The 18237-nt window shown below is 61.0% G+C and overlaps 1 protein-coding gene across 1 annotated transcript; it reads left to right on the forward strand.

Annotated features, from left to right (window-relative positions):
- The first annotated feature begins 347 nt into the window (after positions 1–347).
- IL17RC (interleukin 17 receptor C) lies at positions 348–18219 on the forward strand. Its single transcript, XM_078853913.1, is given in 18 exon segments — positions 348–813; positions 2630–2651; positions 8893–9045; positions 10119–10193; positions 10276–10385; positions 10912–11023; positions 11277–11321; positions 12542–12672; positions 13012–13071; positions 13562–13616; positions 14581–14765; positions 14988–15038; positions 15502–15547; positions 15654–15775; positions 15905–15990; positions 15992–16107; positions 17647–17742; positions 18143–18219. Coding segments are annotated over 18 exon segments (1629 nt in total). The 5' UTR covers positions 348–726.
- Positions 18220–18237: the final 18 nt, after the last annotated feature.

The following is an 18237-nucleotide window of genomic DNA, read 5'->3' on the forward strand; positions in this document are numbered from 1 at the left end:
GCCCTGGAAATCCATGTTAACTGCTGAAGACAAACAATCCCTTTCCCCTTGTGCGGCTGGGACCCCCACAGTCCCTCTCCCAGCCCTGAGGAAGAGCTCTGTGCTGCTCCGAAGCTTGTCTCCCTCACAACCGAGGTAGGGCGGATAAAAGATATTGTTCCTCCCACAACACCCCTAAGCCCAGGCCAGGTTACCCATGAACCCAATCAGGGCTTGTGTGCACCTGGCTGGCCCCGCCCTACCCCTGGCGGCTGCACTAGGACCCAGGTGTGTGGGAGCAGCAGCAGGAAGCTGGGCTTGAACCCACCTGCCCTTTGCCTGGCAGCCTGAGGCTAGGGGCGGGGAGAGGAGGCAAGGCAAAGGAAAGGAAAGGAAAGGAAAGGGCAGAGCAGAGCTGAGCTGAGCTGAGCTGAGCCTGTGTGCAGCGCAGCACAGACCAGAGCACTGAGCTGAGTTCAGCCAGCTGGAAGCCCAGGGCTGGGCTATGCCAACCCCCTCTGCCCGGTGCCTGGCTGGGGCTGTGGGCCTGAGTGGGAAGTCCTGAGTCAGGTGCCCTTGTTGTGGGGGCCAGCTACTCCCTGGAGGACCCCAGGACCTGGGAGCCCGGTCTGAAGGGAGGCCTGAGCTGGGTGCTGGCCCTTCAAGGGGAAGGGGCTCCCCGCTGGAGCCCCTCATGGCTGGCGGGGACAGCCCCTGGCGCTTGCTCTGACCCTGCAGGCCCCGGAGATGCAGGCTGTGGGCTTAGGGCTCTTCCTCCTGCTCATGCCCAGAGTGGGGCTCCGTGCCCCCCCAGACTCTGTCAGCTGCTCTCAGGTATGTATGAGCTGGGATTGGGGCTCCCTACTGCTGCTCTGGAGGGGGCTCTGCTGTGGGGGGGCCAGTGATGGGGTGTGGGCGGGTTGGGGGCTGTTGAGTAAAGATAGTGCTCCCCCCCCCCCAACACTCCAGCCCTGGGTGCCTCCCCTGGCCCATCCTCACCACCCACAGGCCTGCAGGTGCTGGTATCTGTTTATGCTGGTAACTGGCCCAACTGCCTGGCACGGCCTTGGCGTCCCCTGCTCTGCCCGCGGCCCGATCTAGCCCCTGGCTGGGAGGCTGCCGCAGAGCGCCCCTCTCCTGGCAGGAGGGGGGCAGGGAAGGGCAATTCCCGGCGGGGTGCCCTGCCTGGGGACAGATGCCCCAGGAGCAAATGGGGTGAGCGGGTCTGTGTTCCACTGACTGGTGCCAAGGACTTGGGGACTGGGATGGGACAGGCTGTGCCCTGGGGCTGGCCTGTGCTGGGGGTACCCAGAGCTAATTCACCCCCAAACCACCTGCCAAGAGAAACGCCCCGTGAATGCCTCCCCACGCGCCCTCCCGCTGCGGTGAGAGTGGCAGGAGGGGCTGGGGCACGCGAGCTGGGGGGGACGTGGGGGGGAGGAGGCGGGGGAGGTGTAGGGGCCTGGCCCAGGCGGAACCAGAGGGGGCCTCGGTTGGCCTGGGGGAGCCCCTTCGGCTGCTCTGAGCAGGTGATGAGTGTGACGGGGCCCGGCCCCCCCCTTAATCACTGGATGGGGCGACCCCCCCCCCGTCATGGGGCACTGGCAGGGAGGGTGGGCCCCTGACGCAGGGCGGTGGAGCAGGCCATGCGCCAGACAGGGAGAGCTGGGCGTGGGCCTTGGCGCTGCTGTTTGCTCAGCTAACAAACCAGCCAGGCCTGGCAGCTCGTGTGCGGAGGCCATAAACCCCGGCCTGGTGCTTGTGGCCATGGAGACGGGGCCAGCCGGTGCAGGGCTGGCCGGGTTCCTGGCCCCATGAGTGAGGGGCCGGGCTGTGGGCTGCAGCACCCTGCTTGCAGCCAGGGGAGAGCCAGTGGGGGTCAGGCCGTGGGGCTCGGTCTGCCACTAATCCCCCGTGGGGGTCAGGCCGTGGGCTCGGTGCCCTGCTCTGTCCCATCACACAGCATGGGTGACGCTGACCCCAGTCTGCCCCCCACAGGGCCGGGCACAGAGTGCCCACGAGGTCTGTGTCGCCTAGAGCCACTGCTGGAATGAGGGAGGCTTGGGGGGGCTCCTGGCTCATGCAGCCCTGGCCTCTCTCAGCAGGGGGCGCCGTGGGGCCGGGGCAGGGCGCTGGCTGAGGGGGGGGGCTCCCAGCAGGGGGCGCCGTGGGGCCGGGGCAGGGCGCTGGCTGAGGGGGGGGGCTCCCAGCAGGGGGCGCCGTGGGGACGGGGCAGGGCGCTGGCTGAGGGGGGGGCTCCCAGCAGGGGGCGCCGTGGGGACGGGGCAGGGCGCTGGCTGAGGGGGGGGGGCTCCCAGCAGGGGGCGCCGTGGGGACGGGGCAGGGCGCTGGCTGAGGGGGGGGGTGTCTCCCAGCAGGGGGCGCCGTGGGGACGGGGCAGGGCGCTGGCTGAGGGGGGAGGGTCTCCCAGCAGGGGGCGCCGTGGGGACGGGGCAGGGCGCTGGCTGAGGGGGGGTGTCTCCCAGCAGGGGGCGCCGTGGGGACGGGGCAGGGCGCTGGCTGAGGGGGGGGGGTCTCCCAGCAGGGGGCGGCGTGGGGACGGGGCAGGGCGCTGGCTGAGGGGGGGGGTCCTAGCATGTGAATGCTGAGGACCTGGTTTCTCCCTGATCTTTCCCTTCTTTTCCTGCAGGGCCTGTCCTGCTGGCTGCTGGGTAAGTGCCCTATTGCAGTGCCGTTTCTGGGGAAGCGTGGGGGGTGGGCAGGTGGAATTCCTCCCTCTCCCCTAGCAGGGGTCAGGGCATGCTCTCTCCCCAGGTGGGGCTGGGGGCACATGACCCTGGTGTCTGGGTCCCCAGGGTCACTAGGCTCCCACAGCCTGTCCATCAAGCACAGTGGAGAGACACATGACACAGCTACTCCTCTCGCTCAATGGGTCTGAGGGTCCCCGGTGCCCAGCTGTGCCATGAACACAGGGCACAGAGTTGTGCTTTTGATTTTTCCTTCCTAAGTGAATTGCTTTGCACTTTACTGAATTTCATCTCGTTGAATTCAGACCAATTCTCTATTTTCCCAAGGTAATTTTGAATTCTAATCTTGCCTTCTAAAGTGATTGCAACCCCTCCCAGGTTGGTGTCAGCTGCTGATTTTATAAGCGCATTTCCACTCCATTATCCAAGTCCATTAATAAAAACATTGACTAGTACTGGACCCAGGCCTGACCCTGATGGGCCCCACTGTTAGGATATAGATATTCAGGCCTGTCTGTAAAGGCCTATGCTCTAAAAATTTAGGTGTAGTCTTATACCTCTAGAACTAGCCAAGTGATAAAAGAAAGAATCAAAATCACTGTCTGCCGGTGTAAGGGCCTTCTCTTACTGTGACAGTCTGAGGCCCTGTGCTTAGGCTAAGATCTCTGGCTAAGCAACAGAGGCAGCCATAAGCTGGGAAGCGACTGGTCACATCCTCACATTCCAAACTAGTCACACTGAAATAAGGTGCTACTGAGCTGTTACGAATACAATCCTGTCCTGATAACGCCTATGGCCTCCAGAGAAAGGGAAGTGCCTAGAAGATGTAAAAGGAAACTTAGTTTGGTAGCATCCTGTCTGGCAAGAACTCACTTATCAATAGCTGGGATATGAAATCCTCATTTCTGTGTTTGTTCTATCACTGGAGTCCCCCTTTCCCTCTTGTTTGTCTGTATAATCTGTCTGGTTCTGTGATTGTTTCTGTTTGCTGTATAATTAATTTTGCTGGGTGTAAACTAATTAAGGTGGTGGAATATAATTGGTTACATAATCATGTTACAATATGTTAGGATTGGTTAGTTAAATTTTAGTAAAGTGATTGGTTACGGTATAGCTAAGCAGAACTCAAGTTTTACTATATAGTCTGCAGTCAATCAGGAAGTGGGTGGGTGTGGGGAAAATGGGAACAGGGAATGGGGAAATTGGAATCATGTTTGGCTAAGGGCAGGAATGGGAACAGGGACACAGGTAAGCCTCTGTGGTGTCAGAGCTGGGAAGGGGGACACTAAGGAAGGAAACTGGAATCATCTCTTGCTGGAAGTTCACCCCAATAAACATCGAATTGTTTGCACCTTTGGACTTGGGGTATTGTTGCTCTCTGTTCATGCAAGAAGGACCAGGGAAGTAAGTGGGTGAAAGAATAAGCCCCCTAACATCTTGGTGCTGGTGACTCACTCGGATGCATCGCATCGGATAGGTTAGTGGCAGCCTGTAAGTCCCCCTCCCCAACAGTCTGTGCAGCTGCTTGGAGGGATTTCAGAGTAACAGCCGTGTTCGTCTGTATTTGCAAAAAGAGAAGGAGTACTTGTGGCACCTTAGAGACTAACCAATGAGCTGTAGCTCACGAAAGCTTATGCTCAAATACATTGGTTAGTCTCTAAGATGCCACAAGTCCTCCTTTTCTTTTTGCTTGGAGGGGGTATCGCGAACTCTCGTGATGGTAGTTGCGGGTTCTGGCAAGCCAGGGTAAAGGATTTTTTGGATAAATGGATAAGGAAGAATCAGGGCCCAAACCAGGTGCAGGGGTCACCTTGGGATGAGATTAAAAAGGAAATGGAGGAAGTGTTAGGGGACCCAGAGGGATGGGGGTGGCTGAGGAGCCCACCCTCCTTGGTATATGGGTAGTGGAAGAAGGTCCCTCCCCATGGGGACTGAATGCCTTCCAGGGAAAGGAGGCACTTCAGTCCCCTTGTGAGAGGTTTGAAGTGAGGGCAGCATTATGGGAAGCTGCCAGGAATCTTTCAAGTTTGGTGCTGCTTCAGCAAGGGCTGCTGAAGGGTTGTAAATTAGTTAGGGGTGGTTAAAGATGATTTGGCACAACAGGGTTTAAAGTCAAAAGCAGAGTTAACAGACTACCTTTAGAGACTGGAGCTGGGACTTGGTCCTGGGGGAGTGGAGAGAAAGAAGGGGAAGAAAAAAACATTTTCAAAGTGCAGAATGGCAGGGTTTGCAGGAGCTGGTAACAACCCACACTCTTCTTCTCCCAGAGCCAGAATGAGAACCTGGGGATAAGGGTTCCCAACTGTTTCAACCTAGGGAGCCTACTCTTGGCTCAGAGCTAACTATGTCCTTTTCTTCTTCTTTTTTCTCGGTTTACTTACTTGGCTGCTGGTAGCCTATACTTTAAACTGACCGGACAGGCTTAATTGGTTTCTTTCCACCTCTCCCCCTGCCTTTCCACACTCTGTTGTTTTTCTGAAGTTTTAATGGAGGATACTTTATGTGAGATGTTTTTGGTTATTTTGGACAAAGTATGACAGAGGTCTGCTGTATGCCACTGGAATTTTTGGAGTAAAAGTTCCATGGAGACCAGTGTTTTACGGCCTCTTTGAGCAGCCTCAAGGCCAAGGCAGCACGGGTTATGGCAGCTGCGTGGCAATATTGTAGTTGGTGGCTAAGTTGTTACAGACAAATTGCACCACCTTAAACTAAACAAGTCCACGGAGGACAGGTCCATCAGTGGTGGTTAGCCAGGGTGGGCAGGGAGTGTGTGTCTCACCTCTGTTTGCCAGAAGCTGGGGATGGGCGACGGGGGGGGGATCACTTGAGGATTACCTGTTGGGTTCGCTCCCTCTGGGGCACCTGGCATTGGCCACTGTCGGCAGACAGGACACGGGGCTGGATGGACCTTTGGTCTGACCCTGTCTGGCCATTCTCATGTTCTTACTAGATACAGCCTTCCAGTTTGACAGCAAACCATTGATAACTACTCTTTGACTACAGGCTTTCAACCAGTTGTGCACTCACCTTATAATATTTTCATCTAGTCCAGTGGTTTTCAGCCTGTGGTCTGTGGACCCCTGTGGGGCTGCAGACTGCCTAAGATTTCCAAAGGGGTCTGCATCTCCATTTGACATTTTTTAGAGGTCTACAAATGAAAAAACTTTGAAAACCCCTGCTATAGCCCACATCCCCTTTAGTTTGCTTATGAGGCTGCCATGTGGCATTGTGTCAAAAGCCTGACTTAAATCAAGATACATCACATCTACAGGTTTCGGAGAGCTAGCCGTGTTAGTCTGTATCAGCAAAAGGAACGAGGAGTCCTTGTGGTACCTTAGAGACTAATGCTCAAATCAATTTGTTAGCCCACGAAAGCTTATGCGAACAAATTGATTTGAGCATTAGTCTCTAAGGTGCCACAAGTACTCCTCTTTCTTTTTACCACATCTACAGCTTCCCTCCATTCGCTAAGCCAGTAACCCTGTCCACGAAGGAAATTAGGTTGGTTTGGCATGATTTGTCCTTGATAAATCCATGCTGGCTATTCCTTATAACACTATTATCCTCTAGGTGCTTAGAAATTGACAATTTAATCATTTGTTCCAGTATTTTTCCAGGTACTGAAGTTAAGCTGATTGGTCTGTAATTCCCTGGGTCCACTTTGTTCCCCTTTTTAAAGATAGGTGCTACGTTTGCCCTTCTCCCATGTTCTGGGTCATGACCCATCCTCCAGGAGTTCTGAGAGATAACTGCTAATGGTTCTGAGATTTCAGAGTAACAGCCGTGTTAGTCTGTATTCGCAAAAAGAAAAGGAGGACTTGTGGCACCTTAGCGACTAACCAATTTATCTGAGCATGAGCTTTCGTGAGCTACAGCTCACTTCATCAGATGCATACTGTGGAAAGTGTAGGAGATCTTTTATACACACAAAGCATGAAAAAATGGGTGTTTTTCATGGTTTGTGTGTATAAAAAGATCTTCTGTACTTTCCACAGCATGCATCCGATGAAGTGAGCTGTAGCTCACGAAAGCTTATGCTCAAATAAATTGGTTAGTCTCTAAGGTGCCACAAGTACTCCAGTTCTGAGATTGTTTCAGCTAGTTCCTTAAGTATCCCATGGTGAATTTCATCCGGCCTTGCTGAGGTGAATACATCTAACTTCTTCTCTAAATGTTCTTTCACCTGTTCTTTCCTTATTTTGACTTGCATTCCTTCCCCCTGGTTGTTAATATTAATTATGTTGAGTATCTGGTCACCATTAACCTTTTTAGTGATGATTGAAGCAAAGTAAACCTAAAACACCTCAACTTTCTAGATGTCATCAGTTATTAGCTCTCCTGCCTTGCTAAGCAGAACACCTGCCCTTTTCTTTGTCTTTCTCTTTCCCCAGGGTATTTATAGTATCTTTTCTTCTTGCCTTTTATGTTTCTTGCTAGTGTAACTCATTTTGTGCCTTGGCCTTTCTGATTTTGTCCCTACACACTTGTGCTTTTCTTTTGTATTCCTCCTTAGGAAGTCGTCCATGTATCTGCTTCTTGTAGGATTCCTTTTTGATTGTCATGTCATTAAAGATTCCTCATGGAGTCATACTGGCCTCTGAATACTCTTCCTATCCTTTTCTTCATGTCAGGATAGCTTGTAATTGTGTGTTTGTGCCTCCCCTGAACTCCTTTATTCCTTTGATTTCCCTATGGGCCCTGACCTACCAGTTCTCTGAGGTTTTTGAAGTCTGCTTTTTTGAATTCCATTGTCCTTAATCTGCTGCTTATTCTGAGAATCCTGAAGTCTCTCCTGGTTGCTTTCACCCAATGCCTTCCACTTTCAGATTCGCTACCAATTACTCCCTGTGGGTCAGAATCCCAACTAACGTGGCTACACCCTGGTTACTTTCTCCACTTTCCAGAACAAAAAGTTGTCCCAAACACATTCCAAAAACTTACTGGAAAGTTTGACTTTTCCAGCAGCTGTCTGGGGAGCTGAAGCACTGGAGTCTCCTGCTCCTTCAGCCACTGGGACCTGCCCCTCCTCTCCCCTCCTGTTGCTGGGATGGGGGGGACCTGCATGGGGGGAGGAGTGCTCGGTACTGCCTGAGGGGGCCAGTGGCCGGTTCTCCTTCTTCCTTTGGTGCGGCTGTAGTGGTCTGGGCTTAGCCAGCATCTCCATCCAGGTGGCTCCAGGTGCGTCCTGCCCATGAAGTCTCCATGTTCCTGGAGGCCATGCAGCGAGCCGCTTCCCGAGGGACTCCACACCTGACACCTCTCGGGCTGGCTAGTCCCCCTGCCCAGCAAGGCAAGCCCAGGACCTGGCTGGAAGCCCCGGCGTGAGGATGACTTTCTTGCGGGGCAGGCAGAGGAAGAGTTAGCAGCTGTGTTAGCCACGGGCCATTTTCCTCCCATTGCGGGCTCTTCCTCATCCGGTGCCAGCTGGCTAATTCCCTTGGTATTGCCAGCCATGTGGGTGACGGGCTGTGCCATGTCCTGGCCTGGGCTCCAGGGTTACACTTTCAGTTTGCCCTCTTCAACAAGGCAGGTCACAACAATGGCTCTGAGCCTCTGGGCTGCAGCCCCTGCCTCCCCCCGGGAGCTCTGCCCAGCCAGGCCACGGAGCGAGCCCCCGCTCGGAGTATCTCCCTGTGCCGCGCCAGCTGGTGCCGGGTTCCAGTCCTGGCTCAGCGGAGAGCAGCGAAGGGACAGCCAGAGCCCAGGGTGCCCAGGAGCCAGGCTGCTGCGGGAAGACCCTTGGTTTCCTTTCTGTGTCTGTTGCTCTGTCTCAGACTGGTCCCAGGTAAGAGACCCATGTCTCTAGGAGCCCCGTTCTTCCCACTGGCCTGCTGCCAACCCCTGAGTTCGTGTGTCCAGCATCCAGATCATCCCACTGGTAGCTCTCCCGTGTTCAGGCTGTGGGGCTCCCCGGTCTTTTCTAGTCCTCCGTAGCTGTGGGGCGGTGCCAGCCAGTCCATGCCGCCCTCTTCCGACCCCCCCCAACCAGCTGCCCTCCTGTATCCTGCTGTGCCCAAGGAGCAGCATTTTCACCCTTCTGCACCTGCAGGGCGGCGATGCCAAGGGGCTGGGCACAGTCACACAGTTCACAACAGTGTTACAGACAATCCCCACGTTGTCACGGCCCCCTCGCCCGCTGGGGGGCGCTGTGCCGGTGCCTGGGGTGGGATGTGTCGGGGTAAAGGGTTTTCTCTCCACTCTGCAGAGGCCGACGTGTTGTGCAGCCCTGGGGCCGTGGGGCTGGCCTCTGGCCCAGTTCTGGTGCCGACCCAAATGAGGATGGAGTCTGTGCTGCACTGCGCAGCAGCGTCCGACTGCTCCCCCTGCGTGAAGGTCGAGCTGCAGCTGGCTGTGCTGGGTGAGAGCAGGTTGGGGCCTGTCACGGGGTCCCCGGGCGATGCTCTGGAACTGCTCCCTGCGGAGCCGGGCAGGACTCTGGGAGCAGCCTGTCTGCAGGACACACAGCTCACACGGCTTCCACCTTCCTGGGTCTGACCTCGGAGCATTCAGCATCCCCCGCCCCTCCGTGCGCTTCCCACAGCGAGTCTGCCCAGGTGGGGTCCTGGGGGGCCCAGTGGGTCCTGCCCCCCAACTCCGCAGTCAGATGTGACTCTCCGCCAGCGTAAAACAGAAGGTTTATTTGTTGACAGGACCACAGCGTCGGGAAGAGCTTGTTAGCACAGAAATCAGTGACTTTCAGTGAAGCCCATCTTTGGGGGAGGGGAGCCCAGAGCCAGGGCTCTGGTCCTCCCCCTGCACCCCAAGCCAGCAGAGACTGACTCCCTTCCAGCTGCCTGGCCCCTGCCCTGCCCTTTGCTGCTCCTCGGGTCTTTGTCTCGCTTCCCAGGCCAAGAGTCAGCTGGTGTCATCCCCCTCCTGGGTCTCAGGTGACAAAGGGGCGGCCATAGCATCCCTGCAGGCAGCTGGAGCAGCCCCCGCAAGTCACACATGCTTATTCCCACCACCCAGACATTGGTGCAATACACAGGGAAACTGAGGCTCACACAGCATTCATGCAAAACAGTAAGACTCAGATACAACATAACAAGGGAAAATCCCCACTTCATCACAGGCAGAAAGGCAGCCCCAGAGCCCAGTTCTGTCCATTCCCTCCGCCCCCTCCCCCCAGAGCCCCGCTGCACCCCCCAGGTGTGTGAGTGGCAGCGGCTTGGGGCTGTCCCCCCAGGGGCAGAGTGGAGGGAGGAGTAACATTTCCCTCGCCTTAGTGCAGCCCTGGTGTGGGGAGCTCCAAGGCCTCCCAGCCTGGCCTGTGCTGAGCCAGCCAGGCACGTCTGCTCTTGGTCAGCCGGGGGGCTGGGGCTGGGCACCAGGTGCCAGAGGTGTGAGCGCAGCTGGCTGGGGCCCACTCCGGGCACGTGCTGCCTCACGGGCTGTGGGGCACAACCTGTTGAGTGGCTGTTTCTGTTTTAGGGCCCCAGGAGGAGGTGGCAGGTGAGGGGGTCCAAGACGGAGCTGGGATGGACACCCTGCGGCATCGGGACAGTGGTGAGGACCTGCGGGCAGCCCCGACCCCGTGTCCCTCTCCCTGCCTGCCGCTCACGGCTCCCTTTGCTCCCTGCTCTCTCAGGGCCCCTGCGGAGCTGGGTGCTGCTCTCGGTACAGGCGTACCCCTCCTCCCGCTGCGTCGCCCTCGAGGTCCAGCTGCCCCGCACCCTGGCACGCCCCAACCACACCGTGGTAGGTGGCCCAGCCCTGCCGGGGCTTTGGGGAGAATGGGCTGAGCCTGCGGGGCGCACTCGGCTTCCCAGTGGGGACTGAAGGGGCGTCGTGTCCGGGCCCCAGGACGGATGGGGTGGGGGCGGGGCTGGGCTGGGCCCCCTTGGCTGAGTGACCCCGGGCCCCTGGTGGGGGAGGGGAGAGTGGCTGGGCTGGGCCCCCTTGGCTGAGTGACCCTGGCCCCCTGGTTGGAGGGGGAGGGGGAGGGGCTGGGCTGGGCCCCCTTGGCTGAGTGACCCCTGGCTCCCTGGTGGGGAGGGGAGCTGGGCTGGGCCCCCTTGGCTGAGTGACCCCTGGCTCCCTGGTGGGGAGGGGAGCTGGGCTGGGCTCCCTTGGCTGAGTGACCCCGGGCCCCTGGTGCGGGGGGTGAGAGGGGCTGGGCTGGGTTTGGCCCTCTTGGCTGAGTGACCTCTGGCCCTCTGGTGGGGGGGAGAGAGGGGCTGGGCTGGGTTTGGCCCCCTTGGCTGAGTGACCCCTGCTCCCCCAGGGCTCCCTGTGGTTTCACTGCTTTGAGGCGGTCCTGCGAGGGGAGCTGCACGTCACGTCCTACACGAGTCCCCGGTACCGGGAAGTGCTGAGCCAGACACACCGTGTGCCCGGTGAGTGCCCGCCCGCAATGCCAGCACGGCACAGCCCCCAGGCCTGGGGCGGCAGGGGGATTCCAGGATTGGTAACCTGCTGCTGGCCCCTCTCCCTGCCCCCATGGCTGTCAGCCCCTCCCCACCATGACTGCCAGGGCCCCTCTCCCTGCCCTCCCTCTCCGTGGCTGCCAGCCCCTCCCCCTGTCCCCAGAGCTGTCTGTGGCCCCTGCTGACCCCCCTGCATTGTCTCTCCTTCCCCCCCCCCCACCAGACTGTTCCTGGCCTGCAGCGCGGGCTGCCATCCGGCTGTGCCAAGGTAGGAGCTTGTGAAGCCTGATTCATGCGGGTGTCACCAACTCCCTAATGGGCCCCCCCTTGCTGAGCATCTGTGGGAGCCAGATCCCCCCCCCTGCAGCCTGTTCCCCCGTTCCCATGGGGCTGTCTCACATGGCCCCCTGGGCCTGGCAGCTGGGTCAGTTCCAGCCCCTCCGCCCAGGGGAAGCTGGGCACAGAGAGCTCAGGGGTCACCCACTGAGGCCCTGGCAGGACTGGGGCAGTGAGTAAGGGGGAGGGTCCCTGGGGCAGGGGCTCTCTTGGCTGGGGGTCCCTGGGGCAGTGAGTGGTTCCTGAGGTGGGGGTTCTCTGGCCTGGGGGTCCCTGGGGCAGTGAGTGGTCCCCAGGGCAGGGCTTTCTGGGCTGGGGGTCCCCGGGGCAGTGAGGGGGGGGTGTCCCTGGGGCAGGGCTTTCTGGGCTGCGGGTCCCCGGGGCAGTGAGGGGGGGGGTCCCTGGGGCAGGGCTTTCTGGGCTGCGGGTCCCCGGGGCAGTGAGGGGGGGGGTCCCTGGGGCAGGGCTTTCTGGGCTGCGGGTCCCCGGGGCAGTGAGGGGGGGGGTCCCTGGGGCAGGGCTTTCTGTGAGGGGAGGTCCCTGGGGCAGTGAGGGGAGGTCCCTGGGGCAGGGCTTTCTGGGCTGCGGGTCCCTGGGGCAGTGAGGGGAGGTCCCTGGGGCAGTGAGGGGGGTCCCTGGGGCAGGGCTTTCTGGGCTGCGGGTCCCTGGGGCAGTGAGGGGAGGTCCCTGGGGCAGTGAGGGGAGGTCCCTGGGGCAGTGAGGGGGGTCCCTGGGGCAGGGCTTTCTGGGCTGCGGGTCCCTGGGGCAGTGAGGGGGGTCCCTGGGGCAGGGCTTTCTGGGCTGCGGGTCCCTGGGGCAGTGAGGGGGGGTCCCTGGGGCAGTGAGGGGGGTCCCTGGGGCAGGGCTTTCTGGGCTGCGGGTCCCTGGGGCAGTGAGGGGAGGTCCCTGGGGCAGTGAGGGGGGTCCCTGGGGCAGGGCTTTCTGGGCTGCGGGTCCCTGGGGCAGTGAGGGGGGGTCCCTGGGGCAGTGAGGGGGGGTCCCTGGGGCAGGGCTTTCTGGGCTGCGGGTCCCTGGGGCAGTGAGGGGGGTCCCTGGGGCAGGGCTTTCTGGGCTGCGGGTCCCTGGGGCAGTGAGGGGGGTCCCTGGGGCAGGGCTTTCTGGGCTGGGGTCTCACTCACTGTCCCACGGCAGTGCCCAGGCTGCACCTCTCTGTGGGGCCGGAGCACATAGTGGTGCAGTTGCAGGATGTGCCCGCGGGGCAGAACTTCACCATGTGGTTCTACTGGAACCAGACAAGTGGACTCAAGGGACTCAGGACAGAGGTGAGTGAGGGGTCGGCCCCAGTACCCCTCTTCCCTATCCACTTTGTACCCTGCCCCCCTTCATCCCCCACCCCGCTCCTCTGGACCTCCACACCCCCAGTGGCACTCTGGCCTTTATACCCTGCAGCTCTCCATGGGAGGGCCGTGGGGTTGTGAGCTTAGCCCCAGGGCCTGGGAGCCAGGACTCCTGGGTTCTGTCCCAGCGTTGCCAGCAGCCTGGGGTGAGCCCTTCCTTCAGCTTCCTGCTCTGGGCCACAGGGGCACCTTGTGGCACTGGCAGTTGCATGGCAGGGTGGGGGGTGGCGAGTGACCAGTGTCGTCTCCTGTTCCTGTCTGCAGAAGGGGCCTCAGAACTACAGCCTGCCCTCTGCCCAGCTGCTGCCCTGCCTCTGCCTGCAGGTAGGGCCTGGGCTGGGAGCTGCTCCCCATGGGCCCTGGCACTTGGCAGGCACTTATGGGGGGAGCAGGGGGCGCTGTCCCTGGGGTGGGGGGCACTGAGAGCCCAGGGGTTCCCCAGGGCGGAGTGGGGGCCCCAGCAGGGGGCGCTGTCCCCAGGGTGGTGGGGGGCACTGAGAGCCCAGGGGTTCCCCAGGGCGGAGTGGGGGCCCCAGCAGGGGACGCTGTCCCCAGGGTGGTGGGGGGCACTGAGAGCCCAGGGGTTCCCCAGGGCGGAGTGGGGGCCCCAGCAGGGGACGCTGTCCCCAGGGTGGTGGGGGGCACTGAGAGCCCAGGGGTTCCCCAGGGCGGAGTGGGGGCCCCAGCAGGGGGCGCTGTCCCCAGGGTGGTAGGGGGCACTGAGAGCCCAGGGGTTCCCCAGGGCGGAGTGGGGGCCCCAGCAGGGGGCGCTGTCCCCAGGGTGCGGGGCATGATCACACTGTTTCTTGCCCAGGTCTGGCCAGATATCCCGGATCCCCCCAGGACCAGCCGCTGCCCCTTCACGCAGGGTAATTAGGCCACAGTCGTCTATACCTGTCTTGGGGAGGGGTGTGCTGCGGGGGGCAGGGCTCCTGTCTGTGTGCTGGGATGGGAAGTTGTGGGGGTCTGGGTGGGAGAGTTGGCTGTGTGCTGGGTGGGTGTGGGGCAGGAGTTACGGGGGGGCTCTGAACAGGGGGTCTTGTCTGTGCTGGGAGCGGGAGTTGGGGGGCTCTGGGCAGGTGTTGAGGGTGTGACGAAGTATGGAGGATTGACCTGGGGATGTTATGTGGGAGTTTTGCTGGTACTGTCTGCATTGGTACGAGATGGTGATGGGATGCCAAGGGGTGACTTCACTGCAGAGAGTTACCTGAGCAGGTAACCTGGAGGGGGATGGGGCCAGGTGACACCTTCTGCCCTGGAAACTGGACAAAGCTGGAGGAGGAGCCGGGGGGTGTGTGGCTGGGTGAGGCTGCTGGAGTGGGGTTGGCAGTTTGGAGCTGGCTGGGGAAATGGAGGGAGGCCAGAACCGGGGTCTGGGCTCTCTTCCCCTCCCTCCCCCCGAGACAGAGCTGATTTAGGGGTCCTGTTCTCTGCACCTACAAGCTCGGTGTTAGACCATGTTCCTGTTGTCTAATAAATCTTCTGTTTTACTGGCTGGCTGAGAGTCACGGTGAATCGCAGGAAGTCGGGGGGTGGGGGGGCATGCAGGGCCCCCTCTCCCCCAAACTTCATGATGGGGGTCTCTCAGCAGGGATTGCCTATGAGCTGGGCTTGATGGGGGGGCTCTGGGCAGGGGTTATATCTGTGAGCTGGGGGGCCTCTGGGTGATCGGGATCAGGTAGTGGGAGGGGTAGTGAGCAGTGCCAGGCTGGCTCCTGCAGAGAGCAGGCTGGCACTGCTGGCAGCGAGAGGGAGTGGGGAACGGCAGGCGGGTGGTGACGGGCCGTGCCCAGGGCGGGCCGTGCCGAGCCCTTTGCCCCATGGCTGTTGCAGACCCTATGGCGTGGACCCGGCTGTGGGCACAGGCCCAGCTGAAGCTGCGTCTCACCGCGGGGAGGCTGAGCTGCTCTGTGTTGGTGCCCTGCGCTGTTCCAGCCGAGCTCGTGCCCTGCTGGAGGCTGAAGAGGGCCGGGCCCTGTCATGAGCTGCCACACCTGCGTCAGGCCCTCACCCTGCCTGTGAGTGGGTCTGCTGGCCGGGATGGGCAAGCAGGTGGGGCGGGTGGAGAAAGGGGCAGTCGTTTGGGGGAGGGATGGGGGAAGGGCAGGGGGAGGTGGGGGGATGGGGGTGTGGAGGGGGGGGGATGGGCATCGGGGGGGGGCAGGAGAAGAGAGGGGGTGGAGCAGTGTGTGCTCAGGCACTGGGGTTTGCATGTCATAGCCCCTCCCTCCTCCCTGCAGACTCTCCATGAGTTTGGGACGTTGCAGCCTCATCCGAACCTGTGTGTCCAGGTAGGAGACCCTGGACAGGGAGCACCAGCTGGCAGAGCCACAGGGCCGGGGCTCGGCATTCCCGCTCCCTCCGGGCTGGCCCGGGATCCCCCAGCAGAGCCACAGGGCCGGGGCTCGGCATTCCCGCTCCCTCCGGGCTGGCCCGGGATCCCCCAGCAGAGCCACAGGGCCGGGGCTCGGCATTCCCGCTCCCTCCGGGCTGGCCCGGGATCCCCCAGCAGAGCCACAGGGCCGGGGCTCGGCATTCCCGCTCCCTCCGGGCTGGCCCGGGATCCCCCAGCAGAGCCACAGGGCCGGGGCTCGGCATTCCCGCTCCCTCCGGGCTGGCCCGGGATGCCCCAGGTGCCCTCGCAGCTGCTTCCCTGTCCCCGAGTTTATGCCTTGAATGCAACCATCTGCCCCACCTCTGCAGTTCACAACTTTCTCTTGCCTAGACTAGTTGCTGACCCTGTTGTCTCTCCAGGTGTGGAGTGGTGGGCGGGTCCAGCTCATGCAGTGCCTGCTGGAAGGTGAGTGCCACGCTGGGGCGCGGACACCATCTCTGCTCCAAGGGGGGCTAGCTGGGCTCGGGTTCCCCTGAGCCTGGTGGCCCCCTCAGCCTCTCCTCTGCCCTAGGCGCCATGCAGGGCCAGCCGGCCGACCTCTTGCTGATGGAGACCAGGGACCCGCAAGGGAACATGTTGCTCTGTGCCATGGAGCATGGCACCTGCGTTCCACTGGCCAGCTCCACCAGCATGGTGAGGGGCCCCTTGCCCTATGCAGCTCCATGGAGGGCAGGGCCTGCAGGGACCCCCTCCCCAGGCCCTCCCCGCAGGCTGCGGCCCCAGCAGCTCCTGTACCATTCTCGTCCTTTGCCTTCTGCGCAGGGAGTTGCGGTGGGGGCCCTGGAGCAGCAGCTGCGACGGGATGTGCAGGCTGGGCAGTGTCTGCAGGTCAGTGCTGTGCGGGAGCGGCACCCGTGGGTGTAATGGGTCCTTGCGCTGCGTCAGTAACAGGCAGCTGTCTCCACAGGTCTGGCTTGCTGAGGGCAGCGTGGTGGGCACCGGCTGGGCCTGCTCACTGGAGAAGTGTGAGTATGTCACGGGTGGGGGGCGCGGGGGGGGGGGCTCCGGGGGGGCGGCTGGCCCCCCATTGTGCCAGGGCCTCTCTGCTCTGGAGCTGAACAACGCTTGTTGGACCCAGTGCTGGGGCTGAGCCCAGTGCGGGGCGAGGGGGATGCTGGACCCCCAGGGACCGCCCTTCCCTCCTGCCTGTGAAGGGGGCTCCTAGTGGCCCTGTTGGGAGGGAGGGATAGGGTGCAGCTCCCTGGAAGGGGCAGGGTTTAAAGGAGGTGTGATGGAGTAGGGAGTGGGGCGGATTGACCGGGGAATATTGCAGGGGAGTTTTATGGGACTGTCTGCATTGGGGATGGGATACCAGGGTATGACTTCACTTGAGGGACGATACCTGGGCCAGGTGACACCTTTTGCCCGGGAAACTGGACAAAGGCTGGAGGAGGAGCCGGGGGAGGCTGGGTGAGACTGCTGGGAAGAGTTTCAGTTTGGAGCTGTCTGGGGAAATGGAGGGAGGCCCAGATGGGGCTCTGGCCTCCCTGCCCCCCAAGATGGACCTGACTGAGGGGTCCTGTTCTCTGTGCCTACAAGCTCGGTGTTCCTGTTGGCTAATAAACCTTCTGTTCCACTGGCTGGCTGAGAGTCATGGTGAATCGCAGGAAGTGGGGGGCCAGGCCCTGACTCCCCCACACTCTGTGACAGGAGGGCCTCAGGCAAGGGGTCAGCCTGTGGCCAGGCACTCCCTGGGCCGTGGCAATTCTGGAGAGAGCAGGGAAAGCTGCTGAGCGGCCAGTCCAAAGCTGTGTGTGTGTGTCTCCTTCGAGCCTGCCTTGGGATAATTCGCTGCCACCAGGGGCTCCAGCCCCGAACCCTCTTCTCTTCTGCTCCCCCCCACCCTGTGCCCTGAGCACCACCTGCCCATGTTGTAATCACATAAAACCAAACACTCTTGCCCCGCCCCTTCTGAGGCCCCACCCCCGCTCACTCCAGCCCCTCCCTCTGTTGCTTGCTCCCCCCCATCCTCACTCCCTTGCTTGTTTTCACCCGGCTGGGGCAGGGGGTTGTGGTGCAGGAGGGGGTGAGGGCTCTGGCTGGGGGAGTGCACTCCAGGGTGGGGTCAGAAATGAGTGGTTTGGGCAGGGGGTTGGGGTGTGGGCTCTCGGCAGCTCTTCCTTGAGGAGTGGTGACATGTCCCTCAGCTCCTAGGCAGAAACGCAGCCAGGTGCTCTGCTTGGTGCATGCTGCCTCCGCCTGCAGGCACTGCCCCCACAGCTCCCATTGGCTGTGGATCCCGGCCAGTGGAGCTGCGGAGCCGGCACTCAGGGCAGGGGCAGTGCACGGAGCCTCCCTGGCCCTGCCTCTGCCTAGGATCTGAGGGATGTGTCACTGGTTCTGGGGAGCCACGTGGAGCCAGGTAGGGAGTCTGCCAGCCCCTCTGACCAGACTTCTAACAGCCCAGTCAGCAGTGTTGACCGGAGCTGCCAGGGTCCCTTTTTGACTGGGCGTTCCTGTTGAAAACCGGAAACCTGGCAACCCTAACCCCTGTGTCCTGGCAGATCTCCGTGCCCACTGGGTGCTGGCTTGGATGGGGGGTCTCCTCAGCACCTTCTGCATCCTGCTCCTGCTCCTGCTCAAGAAGGAAAATCTGAAAGGTCAGAGCTCCCCAACCCACTCCTGGCTGCACTATGGCACTGCCCTCCCCACTCCCAGCACTGCCAAGTCCCCTTCTCCACAGATCCCTAGTGCTGCGTGGGGCACTGGGGCCAGCAGTAACTGCAGGGAGAGAGCACCCCCTATTGAGCCCCCCTCTTGAGAGCACAGGCCCCGCCCCAGCACCACACTGGGGCCAGCACTGACTACAGGGGGAGAGCGCCCCCTACTGAGCAACTGCCCTCCCCCCCCCAATCTAAGATGTACCTTAGACCGAGCTGGGTTTTGCTCCACCCATTTCTTCCCTGCACCCTAGATTTTGTGGGTCTGGTTCTGCTGGGGTGGGTGCGGGAGCAGTGCCGGACCTGCTAATTCACCAGGCCTCCCCCTTTTATTTTCCAGGGTGGCTGAAGATGCTGAAGGAGGATTATAGCTCTGGTGGTGAGTGCTTGGGGAGAGGATGCCCTATGGGGGCATGAGACTCTGAGATAGCGCGT

This window comes from Lepidochelys kempii, chromosome 7, assembly GCF_965140285.1.
Source record: "Lepidochelys kempii isolate rLepKem1 chromosome 7, rLepKem1.hap1, whole genome shotgun sequence".
NCBI classification, from domain to species: domain Eukaryota; kingdom Metazoa; phylum Chordata; order Testudines; family Cheloniidae; genus Lepidochelys; species Lepidochelys kempii.